At 44.4% G+C, this 25,668-nt stretch overlaps 1 protein-coding gene across 2 annotated transcripts in view; it reads left to right on the plus strand.

Annotated features, from left to right (window-relative positions):
• Nucleotides 1–1,478: 1,478 nt before the first annotated feature.
• Nucleotides 1,479–25,668, plus strand: part of SPPL2A (signal peptide peptidase like 2A) — a 59,566-nt gene continuing 35,376 nt past the window's right edge. For both annotated transcript variants that reach the window (XM_088472820.1, XM_088472821.1), the window contains exons 1-6: nt 1,479–1,809; nt 18,207–18,323; nt 19,227–19,409; nt 19,879–19,968; nt 23,497–23,630; nt 24,129–24,280. In XM_088472820.1, coding sequence (XP_088328946.1) covers nt 1,747–1,809; nt 18,207–18,323; nt 19,227–19,409; nt 19,879–19,968; nt 23,497–23,630; nt 24,129–24,280 — 739 coding nt within the window. In that variant the 5' untranslated portion in view covers nt 1,479–1,746. The remainder of the gene's footprint in view (nt 1,810–18,206; nt 18,324–19,226; nt 19,410–19,878; nt 19,969–23,496; nt 23,631–24,128; nt 24,281–25,668) is intronic.

Here is a 25,668-nt window from a genome sequence, read left to right on the forward strand (position 1 = left end):
AAACGGAGGTCTGATACAATGGTTTAACCATATACCATTGTGGTAATGCGATCATACTATGTTAGATGGAGTTTGAGTCACAGAACAACATTGAATGAACAGGAAATGATGCGGCCTCTTAATCTCTGATGAACTTGTATGGGGGTATAAATAAGAACATGACCCAACACACCGGTATCCCCTTGATGAAGTCCCCAGGACGAAACGCGTTGGGGGAGAGCTTACCTTGCCTTTTGAACCTATGAATGTGTCAAACCTTATCCACAGTGTTCAGATAAGCTATTTAATTATTTAAGCTTTTAAAAAAAAGATTTTCTTTTTAAAGTGCTTAGTTTTTAGACCTCTTTCCTTCTCTGATTTTACCCTTCTATCTAAAAAAGGGGTCTTTTTTATGTGTATGCTGTATGTTTTTACTTTTTTTTCTCTTATCACTGTATATTGTATATGTATTAAATTGTTGAATTATTTATATATAAAGCACTGGCACTTTTATTTTCCAATCATAAGGATTGGTTCTAATATTTATATGACTTATGCACTTTCTATAAACCAGTCGCTCTACAGTCAACCCATTGTTCTATCTATCTATCTATCTATCTATCTATCTATCTATCTATCTATCTATATATATAATAAAAAAAAAGTCCCGTACAGGTTTAAGTGCAAACGCCAATACATGACTGCAAGTTGACTATTAGCAACGAATACGGCGCTCACCGTAGTGGATAAAGACTAGTTCCATGTCAGTTATTGTATCTGGAAGTGACGTACACTGAGGGCGGAAGTGTAGTTCCTGCCCACACATTGCACCAAAATCATACTTGCCGACAATCAGCTCCAGCCTTCCGGTAGGGAGCTGATTGTCGGCTAACAGCGGTGGGGCGGTCATTGGGGGCGGAGCCGCACGATCGCGTCATCGTGGCTCCGCCCCTCTTCACAATGCCGTTATTTTCGGCAGTGTGAAGCAGGGGGCGGGGCCGCGATGACGCGATTCAGCGCGAATCGCGTCACCGGCTCTCCCGCTGCGGGGGTTTCTAATCTTTTCAGGGGGGAGGACGGGAGGGTCAGAGGCTTCCGGGAGGCTTGCCTGCCTTTCCGGGGGGCCGGGAGCGACACCCGAAAATCGGGAGGCTCCCAGCCAAATCGGGAGGGTAGGCAAACCTGACCAAAATAAGAAAGTTAATCCCTTGCAGCCTCACTTCGCTCGCCACGCTTCGGGCATGGTGGCTTGCTACGCTCGCCACCTGGTTATATTACCCCTCTATGCCCACTTGGATTGTAGGGAATGACGTTGGACACTGCTGATGACGTCATGATCAATTTACGGAAGGGGATCTAGCTGTTACCCACCGTAGTGCAGGCCAGGAAATAGCGCGCATGCGCCTTGCGTTGTGGGACCTGTATGAGTGATGTGCGCATGCGCCGGTCTCGCGTTGTTGTCGTGTCACCTGTTGCTATGCAGAGCTACATCGCTGAGAGTCTGAGACACAGCAGGAACAGCGTCCGAAGTCTAAATCAACGCGTCCAGTCACAGCGCCCTCCCCTGTCCCAGGCACCGTGATGACACAAGGCGGGCACGGAGCTGCTGATATTGCCTGTAGAGGATAAGGGACGGGCGAGAAGTGGAAATCCCGGAAAGAAGCAGCTCCCGTGCCAGAACTTCATAAGTGTGTACGGCGGCGGTGTATACATGACACCCCGGCCCGGCTGCTGGTGTCACTGACTGTCCTGATTGACAGCTGCAAAATGGGCCCGATCATCCGGCTGAGCCTCCTGTGTCTGCTGCTGCTGCTGTGCTTTCCCCAGCAGGTAATAATGACAGGTCACAGCAACAAGTAGGGGGGGCATAGTACAGTGATGGGCACTGGTCAGGGTGCTGGCAGCCTAGGTGGCAGTCACTGTCTCTGTCAGTACTAGCTGATCCTGTTTTATAGCACAGCTGATCTGTCTTGTTTACAAGGCATCCATTGCTGATGGCTGTGATTAGCCTGAGAACAGGTTAAAGCAGCCTGTGAGGGGCTGTGTATGCTGAAAGTTATAGCTTGTGTCCATTTACTGGTCTGAGTATTGGGGCAGAGGATGCCCTGCCTGTGTTCAGCTAAAACCTGCTTTTAGTCTAAGAAGTAGACTCTGAGGCAATGTTTGGATACAATTTTGGTCACAGCCTTATTTGTTTCACTGCATTAAAATATTTCAGGAAAGCAGCAGTGGCCAAGGCTAATGCTCATCGTCCCCATATTTTTGTTTGGGGCGTGCTCTGCCTACTCAGTTGGCACCGCAACTACACCCCCTAGGGAACCAGCCCCCGGCGCATATCACGCTCACCTGGCATGCAGCCCACGAGCCCAACTGTCCAAAGCTGGAACCAGGCGTGTGGCCGTTCACCTTGGGTGAAATCTGCTAAGCTCTGGTAGTTTCCCCCATTTTCTATGTCTTGCATGTGCCTTTCCCGCTCGCTTGCTAACTGTGACGATTAACATGAAAAAAAAACAGAATATAGTCACCATAATTCCAAACATAAACATTTCAAAAGAATACGCAACACAGCAGTATAATATTAACATGACCCTAGTATACTACATAATAATGCCACAACACAGCATTATAACATATCATGACAAACAAGCATGCTTTTTAGTTTTGTTTTTTTCTTCTTAGGGCTGGTATAGTGGGAGATCTTGCTTGAGAATGTCTCCACTGCCTACTTAACTATCCCCTTTTGCCTTTTTGCTATGCCGCAGCCACTGATTGACTATCAGAGGAATTTGGGCTTGTAAGGGAAAGACGGGCATTCCTGCCCATACCTGTTACTGTGCAACTGGCTGCAAGGCGCACCTTCCCCTTATCTGGCTCTGGCACCATCTTCGCGGCACCTCCGCTCCCGTTATAGTGGCTACTAGTTACGCTACAATATGTGTTTCCTATATTACAATGCATTGGAAAGAATACAATTTTTTTTAAAATAAAATAAAAATATGTCCTTGCTTGATTTAATAGGTTTTACTTTTTTTTTCCCCTTCTAACTTTGATAATGTCATTTTTTTCATATAAATATATTTGTGTTAACTATCACATTTTTAAACACTGCTACACAAGACATTGGATAGGATAACACATTTAGAACCCAATAAAGGAGTTTCTTTGCTTCTGTTCATATCGGAATTGGCATTTCGACCGCCGGATTCCTGACCGCATACCGTTCATATAATACTGCTATGAAGAACCATCAACAGGGGATTTTTGGTTCTATACAGATTCAGTAGGTAGACATGCACCAACCAGACCTCTAATAGCAAGTGGCTGGAATGTATCTACATAATAAATTACACATGGACTTTTTAATTGAATTGGTGGAATTTAAATATATTGGGACAGAGAGACTTAGAAGGGGACATGGTCATACCACAGGGCAGCCATGTCCACCGCTTTAGAAGCACTGGGCCAGCCCTTGTTCCCTTCCTAAAAACACCCCTTTAATATCACACACATCTATTGCTACTATTAATAGGTGGGGCAGATGTCCATGCTGACCCCAATGCTGCACAAAAGTCCATTTATGCCTCACGGGAGAGACAGTCTTCTTTAATGCTGTAATCGGGGAGGGGATTCAGTTGTTTTCGCCTGTGGCTGTTAGTAATGGGCGCCCGACGAAGTAATTCAATTGTTGCCCCGGTCAGGTGTGAAAGCCGTGGACGCACAGATTTCTGCTTGCACCCTCCTGAGGTGGCAAGCAGAAATCTGCGAAAGGTCAACTTTGTGGGCACTTAAACTGCCGTTTCGGTGCGCTAACAAGGACTTTAAATGGTTTTAGCCACTTTATGCGTCTAAACCCAATGCTTTTGGGCCCCCACAATCATTGAATATTGCAGCTGATCTGCCATCACTTTAGACGGGAGATCGGGTGAGAAAATTGAATTCATCCCTGGAGGTTTTAATTTGTGTTGTTACTTGGTCGGATCCTGGAATATTGTGACTTTGTTTTGAAAATATATACGCGTATAACTGGTGGGTTTTGCCTTTTAAATTATTTCCACAACAAATCTATTGGCTAAATCGACAAATTCACACGGATGCATGCAATTCACAGGCTATTACTCTTACCCCCTTAGCACCTACAATAAATTAATAATAGCCCTCATGAAGTCCAAATTATATTAATGGTGCTGCATTTAATAAAGACCCCATATAGAGCTAAGCCCCCATCAGCTGCTTCATGACATGAATAGTCTCCCATATTACATTGCTAAAACAATAAACACATTTATTTCATAATGTTATCACATAAATTTATCTAGTAATAATATATACACCACTTTAACTAATTACCCCCACAGGACCCTGAAATTCCATTCACTCACAACTTTTAAATCTCTTGAGTCCTATCAGAGAAAGTGCTATATAAAAAAAATGATTATTATTATTCTCTCTAAATCATCAGGCCCCAGGATCCCTTTTTCTCACCTGATTCAGCCTCCATATCTTAATCATTCTCCATGGCTGTTATTCATCACACTCCTCACATTCCTCTTCATCCTCTTCGCCATTTTAATCACATTGAAGTAAACACCTTCATTTTTTCCCTCTCCCACATATTCACATTTCATACCCCCACCTGTTATTCATCCTCCCTATTCTCTTCCCATCACAATTAACTTCTTTCTACCCAACCCCCCCACAATATAATTAATTCTTAGTCCAACATTATTAACCTCCACCCCTCACAGTCATTAGCTTCTCACTATGCCATCCCAATCATGCACATTTAGGTCTATGGGGCAAATGTATCAAACAGTGATAACCCCCTTTTTTCTGCATTTGTGCCTCACAAAAAGGGCTTATCCTCATTTCTCAATATGTAAGAAAAAGGAATTCCACAGTAGCGCCTAACAGTGTATACAGTAAGCGGCAACTTACAAAGTGGGCCTATAGGTGCGTACACACTGGGCGATTACAGTGGACGACTGAACGATAACTATATCATTATCGTTCAGTCGTCCACTTTATCGTCCATTTTTAACATCAAAGAGATGAACGACGACGCGCGTTCCCGCGGGTCGTTTGTCATTATCGTTCATCAAGTAAACATGCAGATGTCCTCAGGTTGCTGCATGTTGGGGAATGGGGGAGAGAGCCCGGCGCTGAACGATATCGTTAATGATATCGTTCAGCGGGTGTGCTCAATGTCATGAACGTCATTGAACACACCCTGCCAGGGACACACTGCACGATATCGCTCAGGGAGCATATCGTCTAGTGTGCACGTTCCATAAGAGTCTAAGGGACTGCCATGGGGCTCAAATGACTGATGGGCCCATGAGCACTGTACATCAAGCACCCATTATTAGATACACCTCTGAAATTACAATCTTTACATGACCATTAACACTGTGAATGACATTAGGTTCAGTGTAAGGCAATTATTCTAATTAATCTCTTCATTGTAAAACGAAAGTGAAAGTTTTATGTTCTGGCATTAAAGAGTTCTATAAGGAAAGCCTAGTTATTAATGGTATATGTAGGTCAGGGATATTCAAAATGCAGCCCTCCAGCTGTTGTGGAATTACACTGGAAACAGGGCATGCTGGGATGTGTAGTTCAACAACAGCAGGAGGACTACATGTTGAATACTGCTGTAGGTTTTTATTAGTGGGAAGTTTGTTGTTTCTTTTACATAAAATTCCACTATTTCCCCACATAAGTAATTTTCTATTTCCTGATCAGGATTCTGTAACTAGAAAACTCCCATGAGATTACATGGAAACCTATGGCTGTATATAAGCCTCACTTCTGCAGAGAAGGCGGGTTATAGGTGCCTAATTCATGATTAATATTTGTGACTCCCTACAGAGCAAATCAGATATAGTATACAAAACAGGATCTTGTGCACATCTATACATAAGTGAACTCTGTCATCCATTTTTGGTTTCTATGTAGCACAGTTTAAGCTTTTTGTTTTTATCTGCTTTTTTTCAAAAATTGTTTTAGATTTACTGTACTTGCTTTTTACATTGAATGAAATTCATAGTCCTGCTTATGTATTCGGTCGCTAAGAACAGCGATCAGTTATGTTTTTAAACTCTTCCTCCTCAAACTGAACATTAGACTTTCATCCTGGTTTATTTTCTAGATACTATAAGCAAATCATGTAATGCCTAGTAGGACACTATATAACTCTGCATTTATTAAATGTATACTGTGCTTATCATGTTTTATCTGTCCACTACCTGTCAAAATAACCATTTATTGAAGGTCATGAATCAATATGCTGACATGTAGTGATTAGTAAGGTATATTAGCAAATCCTCTGGATTAAGGGCGTGCGCAGGTTAGCATTGCGATCGCACTGCATTCACACACACAGAAAGTCATCGCAGATTGAGTGACGGGAAGTCAGCGTTTAGGGGAGGCGACGGGGGAATGGTCGGAGTAACGCATGTGTGCCTGTCCGTTTGAACGCAGTTACATGGGCGTGCATAAGTTAGCCACTGCGACGCCATACGCAGCTTGTGTTCTCACTGCGTGCGACTAGACTTGTAATTTCTGAGACCAGTCAGACCTGCTGTAATCTGTGTGAGGGGCTAATGTGTACGCAGGACTGCGTGGTATTACGGATGTGAGAAAGCGGTAGTGGGCGTCTCTATGCTGGCTGTGCGGTTGCAAACATTAGCATATTTTTGCAGCAGAACTGCGTGCGTTATCGCAGCTGTGATCGCAATAGCAATCCATGCTGAATCAGGCCCTAAGTCAACAGGGTTCTTACTAGTGTCACAGTCTACCATGCCTATTACATTTAAGAAGCTTCTGTGACAACCAACCAACCAATGGAGAGATGTGCAGTTTAATGAACACAGTATTGGAATTAAGGGACCACAAGCATCCATCTTGTTTCATTTTTCTTTACATTTGCAGCCAGATAAATGTTATAAACAGAACACATAGGTTAAATCTATATACATAGCAGAATGCTATAATACATATTCTATATACAAGGAACTAGGTATCTGTGTTTAAAAAGAAAAAATAGAAACCATTTATCTAATGATTCTTGAAGGATATTAATAGTAGTGGGAAGGAAATTAACGTATATGCAGAATAACTGAAATATGGTTGCTAAGTATATTCAGCCAGCACCTGTTTTGGTTACTGAAATACAGTTTATCATGCTGTGACATACACAAACATATACATTAGGAAATACTTCCTCCCACAAATGAAAAATGGTATTCCTACTTTTAAAGGGGGGTTCCACCTCTAAGATAACGTTTAATGTATTGTTTTCGTCTCTGACATCTATGATTTTCAGCCATGTACTAAAGGTGCCCACACACATACCGACTTGCTCCCAATCAGCCAATGTACACGATTTCCCCTGAACTCTCCCCAGGCAGTCATGGTCACGATTTGGAGTTAAAAATGTCCAATCTGACTTAAGATCTATCGTGCAGCCAGTGCATTGTATCCCAGATTGGCTAATCTGCCCTACAGCACGGCAGATCAGAAGATGCGATGTACGACGAGCGAGGACGCGCATCGGCATCGTGATCAAGTGTAGAAACTCACGATTTGGCCATTTTTTACATGATCTGTCATCACGATTCGTCGAAATCGGCCAAATTGGATGAAAAGTCAGTATGTGTGTGGGCACCTTAAGAGTGTACATGTGTGTAAATATATATATTTTTTTTTTGTTAAATATTGACAAAGTAAAGTCTGTTATGGGTTATTTGTCACATGAGATTACATTTTTGCACTGAGTTTAATTGTTAATATCCTGCTATGTAGAAACACAAATTTGAAAGTGTTTACATTTCTATTTTACATGACGTGTATGTTTATATGTCATACATAAATAAGCTTTACCCTTTGAGCAAAAATGTAAGACAAGAAGTAGTGGTAACAACTCCGCAAATAACTTGACCGTTCATTTAGCAGATCATAGCGGGTAATCATTGATATTTTCAGAGTTCACAATTTGTGTTTATTACAAGAAATGTCCTTTTTCTTACCAACTGAAGTATTAGCAGGATTTAGATTAGTTGTATATGCCTGTGGTGTGGGTACTCTCCATAGTACCAGGACCCAATAGATCTCCCAGCAGCACTGGCTCCAACCCCCAGAAGGGTAATTTAGCAGAAACCACTGCACACACCCCAGCCACAGATTCCAGCTTTTCTAGACTAGCCCCTATCACTTCTACTCAGTAGATACTATGTAAGTGTGAAAACAGGCACTTGGTCAAACGCTTGATATGATGACCTGTAATAAGACTTATGACTAGATAGGCAAAATGTGTATATATAGGATATTGTAACCCTTACTATGAATTATAATAATATTAGGATTAAGAGGACTTCCATAACAATAAAGAGACAGTCACAGGCCGTAAGGTTTTCTGTGGGTTATGGAAATCCAAGGTGAATTTTGACATCTAATTACAGGAAGGCAGGTGTTTAGACCAGGGCCATATATATCTGTGTGGGGGTTGAATGTTCTCCTTGTACTCACTTACCGATATATCCACGAGATCCGTCCACATTACCACTTGTATCTGTCTTGGAATCAGGCCCATTATTTATAAGCGATTTGTTTTTTTTAGACGCAGTACTTGTGTATTACAAATTAATAGGGGAAAAAAACCTTGATACAGTATAAACAGATTAGGATATCTGTAGCCTGTTAAACGAGGCTTGTAATGCATAAAAAGGCTGATGTATCAAGAAGTTGCCTGTGGCCAGGCCCGGCGACAAGGGGGGACTAAGGGGACAACAGTACCGGGCTCCAAGGGTCAGGGGGGCCCATAGGTGCTGTAGACAGGAATCTTGCAGCAGCATTCCAGCAGAAGCTCCTCCCACCATCACCCTTCCTTCCTTCCCCCCAAGTCAAAACACTGGTCAAACTATGACACGCAGGGGCCGGTGTTCCTCCCTCCTGGGGCCGCATCCCCGCCTATATAGGTTAGTGATTGCCTCCGGCCAGAGTGCTCATTGACCTTATAGTCGTGTCTGGACCAGAGCAGCCAGCACATAGTAGGATATCTATTTACAGACTGGTTTCAGAATACAATGACCCAGTTTGTGGTGTACATACAGGTGTATGATATTTTGACGGGATGCGGTCATAATCTCGGCTGCGGGGATTCCGGTGTTCAGAATCCGACACTTGTCAGAATACCTGCGCCAGCATCACGACAGCAGGGATCCCGAAGGTAAGTAATGCGGTTAGGGGGAGGGTTAGGGTTAGGTACTAGGTTTAGGCACTAAGGGGGGGAGATTGGCTTTAGGCACCGGGGAGGGAGGGTTAGAGATAAGGGGAAGGGTTAGGATACTGACTGACTGTATCCTAAACAGGACCGTAGCTAGGGTAGTGCGGCCGGTGCCATCGCACAGGGCACCACAGGTCAGGGAGCGCTGTTTGGGCCTGTTAAATTTCTGTTTATTATCATTCTTGCTTGTAGCTTCCTTATTTCATCCCCAGCATCTCTTGGCCTCTCCTACCTCTTCCCTGGCCCTTCCCCATGAGGCCATGGCCCTTTTTTGGGTGGCACAGGGCACAGGGCACCAAAAAGTCTAGTTACGGCTCTGATCCTAACCGTCAGGATGCCAGCATTGGGATTCTGACCGTCGAGTCCCCGAGGGGGACGGGGTTGGGGGCCCCAGAGATATCAGTGTGCCAGCCCCAAGTTTTCTGTTGCCGGCCCTGCCTGTGGCAACCAATAAGCTTCTACCTATCATTTTATAGAATGTACTTGATAAATGCTACCTCAAAGCTTCTGCACTCTTTTCACTGCTTGATACACTTTTGTGGATAAATTTAGTATCTGGAATTCTCCTTTGTAGGAATTATATCCTCTGTACCTTTAAATTTAGGTTCTAAAGCATTTATACACAACCTGATACATGTCAGGGGCCACAAAGTTGGCCCTCTAACTTTTATAAAGGCCACATGTGACCCTTAATCTCAATAATAAGTTAAAACAAGGATTCAGAAAAAAGGATTTAACAGACAAAAATCCCCTTATAGTCAAAGAGGCACCTATCTATTACAGGTTGAGTCTCCCATATCCAAATATTCAGAAATACAGAATATTCCGAAATACGGAATTATTTTGGTATGACTGTGATAATGAAACCTTTGATTTTTGATGGTTAAATGTAAACAAACTTTGTCTAAGGCACAAATTATTAAAAATATAGTATAAAATAACCTTCAGGCTGTGTGTATAAGGTGTATATAACACATAAATGCATTCTGTGTTTAGATTTGGGTCCCATTCCCAAGATATTTCATTATGATATGCAATTATTCCAAAAAACAAAATTTCTCCTTCATCCACCAGGGGACACTGGAGCCTCAGTACAATGGGGTATAGGAGTGTGTTAACTAGGAGCTGGCACCTTTAAATAAAAACTACTGGTAGCTAGCTCCTCCCCCTCCATACCCCCCCCCCAGGTCAGTCTAAAAAATGTGCCCTGGGAGCTGGACGTAAGCCTCCTTAGGGCTCTGAAAATATGATCTCTATCAGCATGAGGACAGACAGGCAGCCTACTGCCCCTGCCTGTCTGCGCCGAGGGAGCTGCCGGGGAGATCCTCACCGCTGCTGCATGCGGTTTGCGCTGAGGTCTCCTGCTACAGAGACCTCAGTCTCTTGGGTACCCAGAGACGCGCTGCATGCAGTGCACGTCGCGGGACCCAGTAGCATATGCCCGCCGCCGGCAGCACAGGCAGGGATAAGGTTAGTGTTCCCTGGCTCCCTGGTTAGCAGAGGAGCCAGGACAAGTATTTAGGCGGGCATTCACAGTGCGCTCCGCTAGCGCTGAGAGCTCCATAGCGGGGGGGGCGGAGCCTAAGTTTTCCTTCTGCTCCTGCCTCCCAGCAGCCTCAGTGCTTCCAGAAGGACGCTGGTGGCCATTTTACATGCACTACAGGGTGGAGAGAGAGCTGTGTCAGGAGTCAGGCTAGTACTCTGTGTATCAGCACTTGCATTTTTATTCTTGTTATCAGCACTATTCTGTTAGCGCTGCAAGCATTATAGTTTATCTCCCTCTTTGCCCATTTCAGCAGGGTCTCTGGGCCTGATTCAGAGCCGCTCGTAAGCGGCCGCTCGTTCGCTCCGAGCGATGTTCTCACAACTGCGCATGCGTATGGGTCGTAATGCGCATGCGCCAACCAGTCATTGCGGTCGGAAATCGAGCGCTCGCAAAACAGCGAGTGCCTGCTAATTTTAGTGACAGGATGAGGCGTTTGTGGGTGGTAACAGGGGAAGGTGCTTGAAAACGGGCAGTGGTGATCCGAACGCAGGCTTGCCAAACGGTCAAATGGGCGTTTTAAGGGTGTGCATAATTAACAAAGCGGCGTCATCGACCACGTCACTTGGTTGTTTCTTAGCCTGAACTGTTCGCATGATTGTGGTAGGGAAATCCAACCACAAGCACTGCGAGCAGTTCAGACGCCTTTCGATGTACTCGATTAATCTAATAAATAGCGGAGATGACGTATGATGCGAACGGCCAAGGGGCGTCTTTACAAAATAGCGAGCGCATGTTTCGTTCGCTCGCTCGGACATAGAGGCGTCAACAGACCGCAAAGAGCGAGCGCTCAATTTAAATAGCCGGCCCCTTTTTCTGAACGAGCGAGCGCAAATAGCGTCCGGCTCTGAATCAGGCCCTCTGTGTAGTGTGATTGAAAAATCTGTTATTGCATTACTGTCCTTTTCTCTGTGTGTGTGGGTGTGGTGTCTGTACTAGAGACATGTCTACCAAGGGGTCTAAAGCTGCACAAAAGTCTTTTTCATGCAAGACTTGTGGTGAAAAATTCACACAGGGACAAGTTAATGCCTCCTTACTGTGTGATAAATGTGTGTCTTTACCTCAAGATACTGATCTTGTAGTTCATCCTATGTGGTCTGATCAATTGACTGCAGTTATATCAAACCTGTCATCGGAGCTGGAAGCAGCTTGTAAGGACAGGGAGAGGCTGAGACAAACAGTTGAACCAGATTGGGCTTGCTCTCTGGTCAGATCTGTTGAGGGACTTACAAAAGCAATGTCCCAGGCCCCACCTGCTTCTTCTTCTCCTGCTCAGGTCCTTAGTAGGGGATTGATTAATCCCTTGCACTGGGATGAGTCAGATGAGGAGTTGCAGGACACTGAAGAGGGCGAGGTTCAGGAAGAGGAAACTTACATTCCTGAGGACCCCGAACCTGCATCTCAGGGCGTGGATGCTTTAATTTCAGCAGTACGCCAGGTGTTGCATGTAGAGGATTTAGAGGTTAATGAAAAACCATCTATGTTCGGTAAAAGATTTAAACAGTCTGTTACCTTTCCAGCATCAGAAGAGCTGGATGTGATTCTTTCTTCCGCATGGAAACACCCAGACAAAAAAATTTCACATTTCTAAGAAATATCTGTCTTATTACCCTTTTCCACCTGACAGTAGGAGATTATGTGAAACTCCTCCAGCAGTGGACCCGTCAGTAGCCCGTCTTTGTAAGAAAACGGTGCTTCCGGTGCCTGGCGCGGTTTCCCTAAAGGAAACCTCGGATAGGAAGATGGCACACACATTGAAATCTTGTATACAGTTGCAGGGGTTTTGATGCGTCCAGCACTAGTTAGTTGCTGGGTAAATAAGGCCATTGAAGCCTGGGCGCTGCAGCTGTCTGAGGGGGTAACAATATTGGATCAGAACCTCTATGTACCCCTGCCTGTACCTTCTAAAATCCTTCCTATAAACCTCTAAGGATGACGCTAATTTGCGTACGCAGTCACACAATAAATAAAGACTTAGACATAGAACCTGTGGTTCCAAAGCACAAGTGATATTCAGGTAAAAGTTCAGACAGTTACACGCAATTGATCAAGACACAATTTAGGCGCAAAAGTAAATCATACAGACCACAAGTACAGTATACGTACACAGGCACTTCTGGACCCAGAGATAGGCTTCAGCAAGAGACCCCTCGTCATTCAGCATTCAGCATGAAGACTCCCAAATAGTGTCCGTGCACCCATACTTATACCCCCCCAGTATAAACAAGACAAAAGGTATGTCTGTTGCTGATGTCATTGGTTCTCAGAGGTGAAGCATCTGTTACAGTGCATCTAACAGGCTGGTTTAAACAGACTTTCCCTGCCTCTAACAGCTAGGGGTCTTCCTCCTCACGCCTTCGTCAGCATCCTAACAGTTGAATCTAAAATATACATTTTGGTTGCTTGTAGGTTCAGCGGTCCATAACTCGAGAATGCATGATGCGATCTCCTCACCGATAGCATCGGGAAACTGTGGAAAGAGTACGCATCAGAACAATTCCAAGAATGACGTGTTTATCTTGTATAATTCCTTAGTTAACAAATATCTTTATTTCTTAGCATTTAAACTAAGTGAACCTTCTTGAATCATACACTTTAAAGCTTATTGAACCTTATGTATGAATATGAAATGTGTGGGTATTCGGGGTTTGATATAATATTTTAGCAGCGTGGCATGCTGAGCTAAGTAGTTCTACATGTCCTGTCAGCAAGCCCCCCCCCCCATCTTTCCTGTGTTCAAAGGAAAGATATCTCTTTTGTCCTCCTAGACTCTTGTGTGAAATGCAAATGTATTATCACCTCAAGCTGTGAAGTTTTTTTTTGGGACCATCCTGTCTACAGTTCAAACAGATCCAATTGTGTATACCAATGCATGGATTATATTACAATTGTCACCACTTTACTTTATCTGCATCCAGGGATTCCCAATTTGTATGTAAAAATACCCATTGTCTATTTCTATTTACTTTTACTCAGAAAGCTTGTTTTTTTTCAGTTGCCCTTGGTCGATTAACATTGCCATCTGTTCTTAGCTCCTGAGTGGTAACTTGAAATGACGCTGGTCATAAAATGGTGTCTAGCAGATTCTTGTTTCTAAAATGGAGTCTAGCTGCCATTTGCAAGATGGCGTCGCGCACGTTTAAATTTTAAACTGATCTTGTCTCAGCTAATAATCCAGTTTTGACAGGGGATTAAGACAGGTACGCAAACTGACTAACTTAATTCAGTTAGCCGAACAGATTGCAGAGTCTGCTGCTTTCCTCGGGGAAGCGTCTAAGGACATTTGTAATCTATCCGCCAGATCTTCAGCATTAGCTATATCTGCTAGAAGGGCTCTATGGCTGCGTCAATGGCAGGCAGATGCAGAGTCCAAGAGAGCGGTAGAGGCCCTTCCCTTTACTGGGGAGGTACTTTTCGGATCGGAGTTAGATAAGTGGATCTCATAAGATACAGGTGGGAAATCCACTTACCTACCATCTGCAGCTCCTCCTACTAGAAGACCTTTGACAGGTCCCTCCTTTCGATCCTTTTGTGCCTCTGGAAGATTTAGAGGGCGTTCCAGGGAGGTCCAGCCTTCTCAAGAGGTTCCAGAGGCCGAGGTAGAGCTTCAGCATCAGCCGCCTCCAACACGCAGCAGGACAAGGCAGCTGAAAAGCCTGCCGCAGGACGCCCTTCCTTCTCATTTGGGGGATCCCAGGGTTGGGGCGCGCCTTTTACACTTCAAGGACGTTTGGATCCAGTCTTGCCAGGATGCCTGGGTCAGGGACATCATTATTCACGGCCTGAAATTGGACTTCAGGGTCCAACCTCCTTCTCGTTTTTTTCAGAACCGGTTTACCTCTGGTTGCAGAAAAACGAGAATTTCAGGAGACAATACAAAAATTTTTATTGTCGCAGGTAATAGTGAATGTTCCGACCCAACAGAGAGGTCAAGGGTTTTATTCCAGCCTGTTTGTGGTGCCCAAGCCGGACGGCTCCATGAGACCCATACTCAATCTCAAGGATTTAAACACTCATCTTCGAGTTTTCAAATTCAAGATGGAATCTCTCCAATCCGTTATAGCGGGTCTCGACAGGAATGAGTTTCTGGTGTCCTTAGACATAAAGGACGCTTATCTCCACATCCCAATCTGGCCCCCCCATCAGGCCTTTCTTCGTTTTGCGGTCCTAGAGTCGCATTTTCAATTCCAGGCCCTATCTTTCGGACTTTCGTCGGACCCAAGAGTATTCACAAAAGTTATGGCGGCAATGATGGCCCTACTGCATGGTCAGGGAGTCGTCATTGTTCCATACTTAGACAATCTATTGATAAAGGCCTCTTTGGAAGCTCGGCTGTTAAGGGACATTCACTTAACTCAGAGCATCCTCCTGCAACACGGTTGGATACTAAATTTCAAAAGTCCTCCCTGATCCCTACTATTCCTGGGAATGATACTGGACACAGTGCAGCAAAGAGTTTTCCTGCCTCAAGACAATGCTGCCTCCATTCAGCATATGGTGCGCCTGGTCTTAAAACATCGCCGAGTGTCTGTACATCTCTGTATCCGCCTTCTTGGGAAGATGGTAGCGGCTTTGGAGGCGATTCAGTATGCAAGATTTCACGCACGGCCTTTTCAACCAGATCTCCTCTCCCAGTGGTCAGGATCCCACCTCTTTCTCCATCAGAGAGTTCTCCTGGCGCCTTAGACTCGAACATCTCTCATTTGGTGGCTGAACCTTCCCCACCTGCTGGCGGGGAAAAGGTTTGCGGTGTGGGATTGGACCCTCCTCACCACGGACGCAAGCCTGAGGGGCTGGGGAGCAGTGACTCTGGGAAAGCATTTTCAGGGGCACTGGACGCAGCAGGAAGCCAGATTGCCCATAAATATCCTAGAGTTGAGAGCAGTATTTTATGCTCTCCAGCTGGTGCATCCGCTGCTGGAGGGGTAGGCAATCAGAGTCCAGTCGGACAACGCCACTGCAGTGGCGTATATAAACAGGCAGGGCGCCATGAGGGAGGTAACAAGGATTCTGCTATGGGCAGAGGAATTTGCAGTATCGATTTCTGCAATCTTCATCCCAGGAGTAGAAAACTGGGAGGCCGACTACCTCAGTCGGCAGGATGTTCATCCAGGGGAATGGTCACTCAATCCTCAGGTGTTCCTGCACCTAACTCTGAGGTGGGGCTATCCTCAAGCCGACCTTATGGCATCAAGGTTAAACCACCAACTACCAGTTTACTACTCCAGAACAAGGGACCCACGAGCAGCTGCAGTGGACGCACTGACTGCTCCGTGGAAGTTTCATTACGTCTACCTATTCCCTCCGTTTCTGCTCATTCCGCGTCTGCTTCAAAGAATCAAGCGAGAAGGGATCAAGGTGCTTCTGATAGCACCAGATTGGCCCAGACGAGCGTGGTACTCCCAGATACAGAATCTGTTAATAGACGAGCCGTGGCCACTGCCTCTTCAGGACGACCTCCTTCAGGGCCCATTTGTTTATCGCGACTTAAGGCGGCTTCGTTTGACGGCCTGGTTACTGAAAGGGCCGTCCTCAGAAAAAAGGGTATTCCGTCTAGTGTGATTCCCACAATGATTCGGGCTAGGAAAGAAGTCACTTCTCAACATTACTACCGCATATGGAAGACATATGTGGGTTGGTGTGAGAAACGTAATTCTCCTCCGTCAGTCTTTAAGGTATCACGTCTCCTTCTTTTTCTTCAGGCTGGTCTCACAGCAGGCCTTCATCTTGGTTCATTAAAGGTACAGGTATCCGCGTTGTCCATTTTCTTTCAGAGAAAATTGGCTTTGCTCCCGGATATGCAGACTTTTCTCCAAGGAGTTGGAGGATTCAACCTCCTTTTGTGCCTCCCATGGCACCATGGGATTTGAATTTGGTGTTGGCCTTCCTCCAGTCTGATACATTTGAGCCATTACAAAGAGTGGAGATAAAGTACTTAACCTGGAAGGTGGTTCTGCTTTTGGTATTCGCTTCGGCAAGGCGTGTGTCAGAACTCAGTGCTTTATGCTGCCGCCCACCTTATCTTATTTTCCATGAAGATAGGGCGGAGCTGTGTACTCAAAGGGCTTTTCTTCCAAAAGTGGTGACAGCTTTTCATATAAACCAGCCTATCGTGGTTCTGGTGTTTAAGGATGACTCTTCCAATTCAAGATCCTTGGATGTAGTCAGAGCACTCCGGATTTACGTTGACAGGACTGCCTCCCTCCGTAAATCAGATGCTTTGTTCATTCGGTTTGATGTGGGCCGTCCAGGTTGGCCGGCCTCCAAACAGACCATTTCTAGATGGATTCGCTTCACTATTAGGCAAGCATACGTGGTGGCTTCCCAACAACCACCGGGTCCTATTACGGCGCATTCTACGCGCTCGGTAGGTCCTTCATGGGCGGCTGCTCGCGGGGTTTCCTTAAACCAGCTTTGTAGAGCAGCCACTTGGTCAGGCACGCATACCTTCCTACGATTCTATCGTTTTGATACTTTTGCGGCCTCCGCTTCGGAGTTTGGCCGTGCGGTGTTGCAGGGCTCTCAGCGCTCTCCCACCCGGGATGTAAGCTCTGGGACGTCCCCATTGTACTGAGGCTCCAGTGTCCCCTGGTGGATGAAGGAGAAAATAGGATTTTGGTACTTACCGATAAATCCCTTTCTCCGATTCCACAGGGGACACTGGACACCCTCCCTATGCTGTTCTGCCTGCATTGTTACTGTTTTACAGGTTCAGACGCTGGTTTGCGTTTAATGTCTGACTGACCTGTTCTTGTTTTCATGTATATGTTCTTTTCTTATGTATATGTGATTAATGTAGCTTTTCTGTCTCCTTCTCCTTACTTTCCAGCTCCCCTCGGGCACAGTTGTTTTTAGACTGAAATGGGGGGGGGGGGGTATGGAGGGGGGGGAGCTAGCTTCCAGTAGTTTTTATTTAAAGGTGCCAGCTCCCAGTTAACACACTCCTTATACCCCATTGTACTGAGGCTCCAGTGTCCCCTGTGGAATCGGAGAAAGGAATTTATCGGTAAGTACCAAAATCCTATTATTTCGATATCCTAAATACCCCTGGTCCCAAGCATTTTGGATATGGGAGACTCAACCTGTATATTATTATCAGCATTTTAAATTAGTGTTACAAGCTATAACAGACATATCTGACGTTAACATAGGAAGCAGCTGGGGACTGAAAATGAAGGATTGGGGGGCTGCATGCGATTCTAGGACCGCCTATTGCCCCATCACCATGCTGAAGGCCATGTTTTGTGTTGGCATTTATTTTAGTGTTTCTTCCTTACATTGTGCTTAGATGACTTCTCATGGCAAATGGTTCTATATTTGCACATGGAATGAAAAAACAAATCATTAATAGAACTGCATAATATTTGTGTAGTGTAACCTCACAGCTGTACCATCTTGCAGATACGTGCAACTCTCGGAATACTGCGTGCAGGTAATGATGGTGGTTCTTCTGCAAAGGACTATTGTATTACATACAATTCTACATGGACAACACTACCAACAACCTATACCAATGCAGTAAGTTGGTTTGCCAGAGTTGCTACTTTTTTGATATTTCCTTTTGTTTTTCTAAAGTAGAAAAATAATTGTATTCATATTCCTCTTAAAAATGATTTCTGTAATTATTTGTGTGTCTACATTCATTTATTTAGTATGTCTGTAAATTAAGGATTCTCTATCAACACTATATTATTAATATTTCTATTATTATTGTAGACATTCTAAATCTTATGTCTTTAATGTAAAAATGTAAAAATATTTTATAGAAATGGATTACAGCAACATGTATGAATTGTTATTTAGGCTTAATGGATCATCAAGATGGCTTCACTATAGTCATTAACGATAATCTGCAGGTGTTTATCACAGTTATCTTATAGCAGAATATTACATTATGTAGCAAAATGTTCCTAGGAACTCTGCTACTTCTAAATATGGTAAAGCTAGCGGATGACAATTTAAACCCAATCCGCCATCTTGTTGTTTACTTGAATATATTAAGAAAGTTACTGGCGTAAAGCTATGATGAAACAGTAAGTATATATTTTATTTTTTATATGTTGTATACATATCACAAGATCATATTTCTACATCACTTATGTTATAAGTGATGTAGAAAAACAGCGATGCAGCAATTGTTTGCTAGACAGTGGATTTGGCCTTGTCTAGTGCTTAGAATACATAGGGTCTATTCAGTTACATGCGATGTGCTGCAGTAGATAGCTGCAATATACTGCTGTGCACATATTAGCTCGTTGCGGTAGCCTCTATAATTGCAAGGCAAATCGTACCCCATTTCAGTTCATTGACTTGACCCCCTCCCTGGATTATTTGAGTCTTGCATGAACAAGACCGTAACCTCTGTACAGTTTTTGTGTTTTGTTGGGAATGCATTAACTAAATATTTTTTTTTTACTGTAGACTTACTATAAAATGAAAGATTTAAGTTCCCTCTGGCTGTGCAACTATTCAGATATTTCCGGCACAGATTTGAAGGATCAGGCCGTCGTGGTGAAGATTGGCAAGTGCTCCATTTTGGACAAAGCTTCTGTTGCTCAGCAAGGCAATGCTACAGTCCTGCTCATTGCTAGTAAGGAAGGCCTGGTACGTGCCAGGATTACATGGACTCCGTTCAAATACAACCAACAGATTTTAAATACATTTGAAATAGTATTTTTTTTTTTAATTAGGCTATATTCTGTGTTAGGGACCATGCAAAGTATTACAGGTAGCACCCATATGGAATATAAATTAGATAATCCACATAGAAATGAAGAGACTGTTGGACTTGAGAGTGACTGTACAGTTTAGTGCATATTGAGAAAAAGTTTACTGACATTTACATCCATGTGCTGTCCACTTTAAAAGTGGATTGTAAGATTTAATCTCATGTAGTAGGGATTGAAAGGGTGCATCTGAGAACTTTGTAGGAGAGGTGTGTGTACAGTTTGCTGAATGTAATGTAATTGTACCCTATACAATTGATCAATGCAGTATAGCAATATGCATAGTACTGAGAGTGTAATTCTTTTGATTGGAAAACTGATCTGTAACAAAGCATTGCCCATTACAGCCTCCTCCTTCAGAGAACAGGAGCGGCCACCAAAACCTGAAAATACCCATTGCTTATATGAAATATGATGATCTCATGGGCATGGAGAAGGTAGGTACCTCTATGGTTTCATCAGCTAATATTCTGCTGGGGCAGCCCTGGGGAACTTACAGCTACTTCCTTATATTTATATGTACAGGCGGTTTTAGGGGGTAATATAAATATTTTGAAACCACCATTTTTTTTCATGTTAATTTGGCAATTGGGGGCACAGGGCCTGATTCAGACGCGCTCGCAAGCGGGCCTATGGTGGCCCAGTGCGCACGCGCGAGCCCTGGAGCGAGCGCAAAAAGCACTCGCTCCGTGGCTCACTACAAAAGAGGCGGCTGTTGATGTTGATCGACAGCTCGCCCCGTTTTGTAGGCGTGGCCGGGGGGTGGCTTCACAAACGGTGGCCACGAGACCCTACCACAAGGGTCTTGTTGCAAGCCCGATAGTCGCGATGGTCAAGACCATCGCGACCATCATCCTGGCCGCTCACAATAGCTGTGGGTGGTCACCCACAGCTATGCGAGCAGCCAGGAGGCCGCAACTACAAAAAACAGCGCCCACCCTGATTCAGAGCGAGCGCCTCTGAATCAGGCCCACAGTTCATACTTGCCGACTCTCCCTGATTGCTACTATTTCAGGGAGTCTCCCTGACAATCTCTCTGATTGCATCTTACCCCCATTATGTAACTGTTATATACTTAGGGAAAAAATAAAAATAATTAGAGATGTATACATTCAAATGGTATAATCGGTGCAATTTCCCTGCATTGGCGATAAGGCACAATTATCCTTTTGGCTACATGCATATAAGGTTTCGCTTGGCCACTTAAATGGAATCCCTTGTAAAACACAATACATGAGCAAGCCCTGAAAAGTATCATTCATAAAAAAAAATACATCTTACTAATTGCTTTGGGGATCGTTTACGTGTGGGTGTAAATCAGTTTTATGACACGCCTCTCAGATGCAGCAGTACACGCCCACTTTACCGCCGCGCTCATAGGTGTTGATTTAACAATCTCCCTGAAATGCTTTAACAAAAGTAGGCAAGCATTGCACAGTTCTTTGGGAATATTTAAATAACGGACTCCATAAATAGGTGAAAAATAAGCAGACAAATAATTATTTTGTGCAGAACAATCAATGACTGAAAATTTATAGAAAAAATATAAATATTTTACTCTTAAAGCACTTGAAAAGCCTGTGACCTTCAGTCACTGGATGTGCTTGTCCCAGCACTGCTGTATTATATCAAAGTTTTTAAGGTATATTGCAAACTGAAGTATAAAACTGTAAAGCAAACGACTCACACGCCTACTTGTGCACCTGGCTTTATGAGGAATACGGTGGAATTGTGGGCCCAGATGCTGGCATGCAAATGTTTGCCTCATGCTGTTGGAAGAGTCGTGTGGATAGGAGGCACTGTAAAATAACATTATTTTCCAGGATGTATCATTAAATGTCAAACAGCGTTACAGATGTGGTTATTGCTTTGTGGAAAGCTTTTTCTCCCAGTAGGAGGACTTGTAAAGAACTTGTCACTATACTTCAGAAATTTGCCTTTTTATGACTGTAATAAAAAGCCTGAAAAACACAAAATGACATGTGATAGACAATCCAGTATTTCCTCACTCATGGTTAATTACAAACATAAATGAGACAACGTTTAACTGTCTTTTAGCACAAAAAATGGAAATGAAATGCCAATGAAAAAAAAAAAGTCAATACTAATGCTGGGCATACACTGCCAGATAAAATGTCTGTCAGACCGACAGACATTTTATCTGGCTGCCTGCCAGCCGCAGATGTCGCCGGCATACACTGTGAGAGAAATCTCACAGTGTATAGCCCGACATCCGCGCTCCGCCCCTGGGGGAGGAGACATTTCCCTGTTCCTTCCATAGGAAGGAACACAGGAAATGTCTGTCTGTCGGCCGCGCTGGGCATACACTGCCCGATGCGGCCGACAGTTTCCCGGGTAAATATCGCATCGGACGTGCATGCTGGACAATCCAGCATGCCCGACCGAGCATATTTATCCCTCGGTCGCCCGCATACACGCTGCAATTATCGCGGCGATCCGCCAATATCGGGCAGATCGTCCCGATAATTGCAGAGTGTATGGCCAGCATAAGGAAAGGGGTGCTCCTAATTTGCAGGTAGCCTTTCATGTGACACTTTCTTACTGTGTCCCACATGCTCCTTTCACAATTTGTCTGCAATCCCACAATACTAAGGAAAGGGGTACTCCTAATGTGCAGGTACCCTATCATGTGACACTTTCTTACTGTGTATCACATGCTCCTTTCACAGTTTGTCTGCAATCCCACAATACTAAGGAAAGGGGTGCTCCTAATGTGCAGGTACCCTATCATGTGACACTTTCTTACTGTGTATCACATGCTCCTTTAACAGTTTGTCTGCAACCCACAATACTAAGGAAAGGGGTGCTCCTAATGTGCAGGTACCCTATCATGTGACACTTTCTTACTGTGTATCACATGATCCTTTCACAGTTTGTCTGCAACCCACAATACTAAGGAAAGGGGTGCTCCTAATGTGCAGGTAGCCTTTCATGTGACACTTTCTTACTGTGTATCACATGCTCCTTTTACAGTTTGTCTGCAAACCCACAACACCAAGGATCACAATGCAAAAGCACACGCAGACCGGTCCATGGTGTGTACTGTGTATGTACCAGGGTGCGCGTGCGTGAGTTAGCATTGCGATCACTCACGCAGAATGAAACCCGTCGCAGAGTGAGCGACGGGAGGTCAGCATTTGGGGGTGGTGACGGGGTAGTGGTCAGAGAAAGACAGGCGTGCCTGTCCGTTTAAAAGCTGTTGCATTGGCGTGCAAAAATTAGCTACTGTGACTGCATACGCAGCTTGTGTACTCACTGCGTGCGACGAGGTTAGCAATTTCTAAGTAAGGTCAGGGCTGCTGTAATTTTGCATGAGTGGCTGATGTTACTCTATGTTCCCGATGTATGCGCTGGACTGTAAGGTATTACGCATGTGAGATAACGGTAGTAGGCGTCTCTTTGCTGGCTGTGCAACGGCTTTGCGATTGCATTCATTAGTATATTTTCGCAGCAGACCTCCGTGCGTAATCGCAGCTGCGATCGCAAGAGCAATCCGTAGTGAATCAGGCCCTAAGGACGGATTGTGTGTGTGTGTGTGTGCTATTATATATGGGACAAATATGTAATGTCGATGTTCATGCTGTTGACCGTCAATTTGTTGAAAGCATAATATTGACTACACAATGCTGACACTGTTGTAGTGTTTTTTTGTAAAGCAATGTAACCGTGTCAGCGTTAGAACTTTTAAACATGATTGTAAAGCATCATGTGTAAAGTTATAATGCAGACACAGTAAACATTGGTGGTGTAACTGTTTCACGCGTTGCATGGTCAGTTACTTTGGCACAAATAAGAATCCTGATATACTCTAATGTTAAAGTTACATGCATTCTTCTATCACGGTGCTTCCATTGGAATTAGAATGGGAGCAGAGGCACATCCATGCATTTATAGGAGATATAAAGGTTCATTAGTATTTTTCTTTTGTTTTTTTTTTCTTTCAGACCCTTGGAAAAAACCTCCAGGTGACGTTGTACTCTCCAGCGCTCCCCCTGTTTGATTACAGTATGCTGGTCATCTTTCTCATCTCTGTCTTCACTGTCGCCCTCGGAGGTTACTGGAGCGGATTGTCAGAACTGTAAGTGTGAGGAAATGCATTGTGTAGTTACGTCTCTTCTTTCTTTATATTCCTTCAAGAAAGGCATTTTTCTTTTTTCCTTTTAAACAACACTTTAAAACACTCTTATTACAAATGTATTTTTACAGCCAATGTCATATTTTCCTTTTATAATGGATTTGTCTTGCGTAATAGAATAGAAATGTAATGAGAAGTTTGAATTCAAGTCCGACAAGTCTGCAGCATTTGAGTGTAAAGAATGATAGTAGTAATGTGGGAGGGGTTGCAGAGTTGTACATGTAGAAGCAGAGGATGATCACAAGGGCAGAGAACCTGTGTAGTAGGACATAATATGGATCTGTGTTACAAGAGGGAAACATGGAGTAGGGGTCACATAGGCAGAGTTTAGCTGACGATGGCTGTAGCTGCAGCAACACATGGGGATATGCCTATTGCATTCAGACAAATTGTAGAACATTATTTCATAAATGTAAATAATAACTTGTGTTAATATAACAGGGAAGATTTGAGACCCTCCTCGAGTGTAGGTGGACCAGAAGGCGTTAAAAAGAAAGATGAAAACGTGACTTTCACTCCTCTCACCGTCATCCTGTTTGTTATCATATGTTGCGTCATGCTGCTGCTCCTCTATTTCTTTTATAAGTGGCTGGGTAAGAATCCTATTTTCTTATGTTTTGATGTCTTAAAAGTGAATACCTAGAGGTCAGTTTCTAGCTGCAGAATGCATTGACGCACAGTGCGTTTAGTATTGGGCACCTATTTGTTCTCCAAGCCTATAACAAGTTGCACACCCACATTCTGCTTTTGGGAACTGCTGTGTAAAACGAGGATGTGTTTATATGTGTAGATGCACATAAAAATGTCTAGGGTATAGTGGTCCCTAGGGTATAGTGGTCCCTAGGGTATAGTGGTCCCTAAGGTATAGTGGTCCCTAGGGTATAGTGGTGATCACTGAAGAGGGCACATTTTAATTTTACAGGGCAAAATATGTGTACATTGACCCACTGCATATTATTTAAACTCTTTTGTATTTAGTCTTAATTCTTCTCCAAAGCAAACCTTATTGCACAGCAGTGCCCCATGAATATACATATGCCAAACAGCAGTGCCCCCAGTGAATCTACATATGCAATACATCAGTGTGCCCCATAAATATACATATGCCATACAGCAGTGCTTCCAATGAATATACATATGCTACTCCGCAGTGCCCCAAGTGTGAAGAAATGGCCATGCATAGAATCAAAAAACTTGCACAGTATAGGTGGTATAAATTAGTCTTCCAATTGTGCTCATGACTGGTAACCATTGATCGTTTCTGGTGAGCAGATGTCCGGAGACTAGATGAATGGCTCAGCTGATTGTGATGTCAGTGGGGCCGGCCCCAGACGGTAGGCCTTCCCATGGGAACGCCTCCGTCTGGGCAGCCGCGCCCCCGGCCCGCCCACCAAAGGGGGCGTGCTGTAACTCAACATCGACAGCATGTCCCCTTTGGTACGAGACCTGGAGCGACGACTTGCCCGTCGCTATCCGGGTCTCGCGCATGCGCACGACGGAGCCGGCTCCGTCGTGCGCATGTGCACTGGGCCACCATCGACCTGCTTGCAAGCGCATAGCACTCACGAGCGGGTCTGAATCAGGCCCTCTGACCTTTAGAAATATTTTGATGTGTCCAATACTTATTTTACCTGCTGTATCTCTAGTACACACCCGCCGACGCGTGCTTGCTATATATCGGCCATTCCATTGAATGGCCAATATATATCGCCAGTGTGTACCAAGGCTAATGCTGCCCACTTTTGCTCAGAGCGACCGCACTGGTAACTGCAGACAGGCCTCATTTGGTCAGGGAGCAATGCTGCCTTGTTTCACATGCAGCTGAGGCTGTTGCGCTGGATAAATCCGTGTCAGCCCCTAATCGTTCCCAAGAGTGCAGGAGCACAGCAGAGCCAAGATTCCAAAAGGACGCAGATGGAGGGAATCTGAGATCTCCACACACAAGGGGGGTCAATCCAATTAGCCGCGAAGGGTGCGGGTT

This window comes from Taudactylus pleione, unplaced genomic scaffold (assembly GCF_031769625.1).
Source record: "Taudactylus pleione unplaced genomic scaffold, aTauple2 ptg000129l, whole genome shotgun sequence".
NCBI lineage: Eukaryota > Metazoa > Chordata > Amphibia > Anura > Myobatrachidae > Taudactylus > Taudactylus pleione.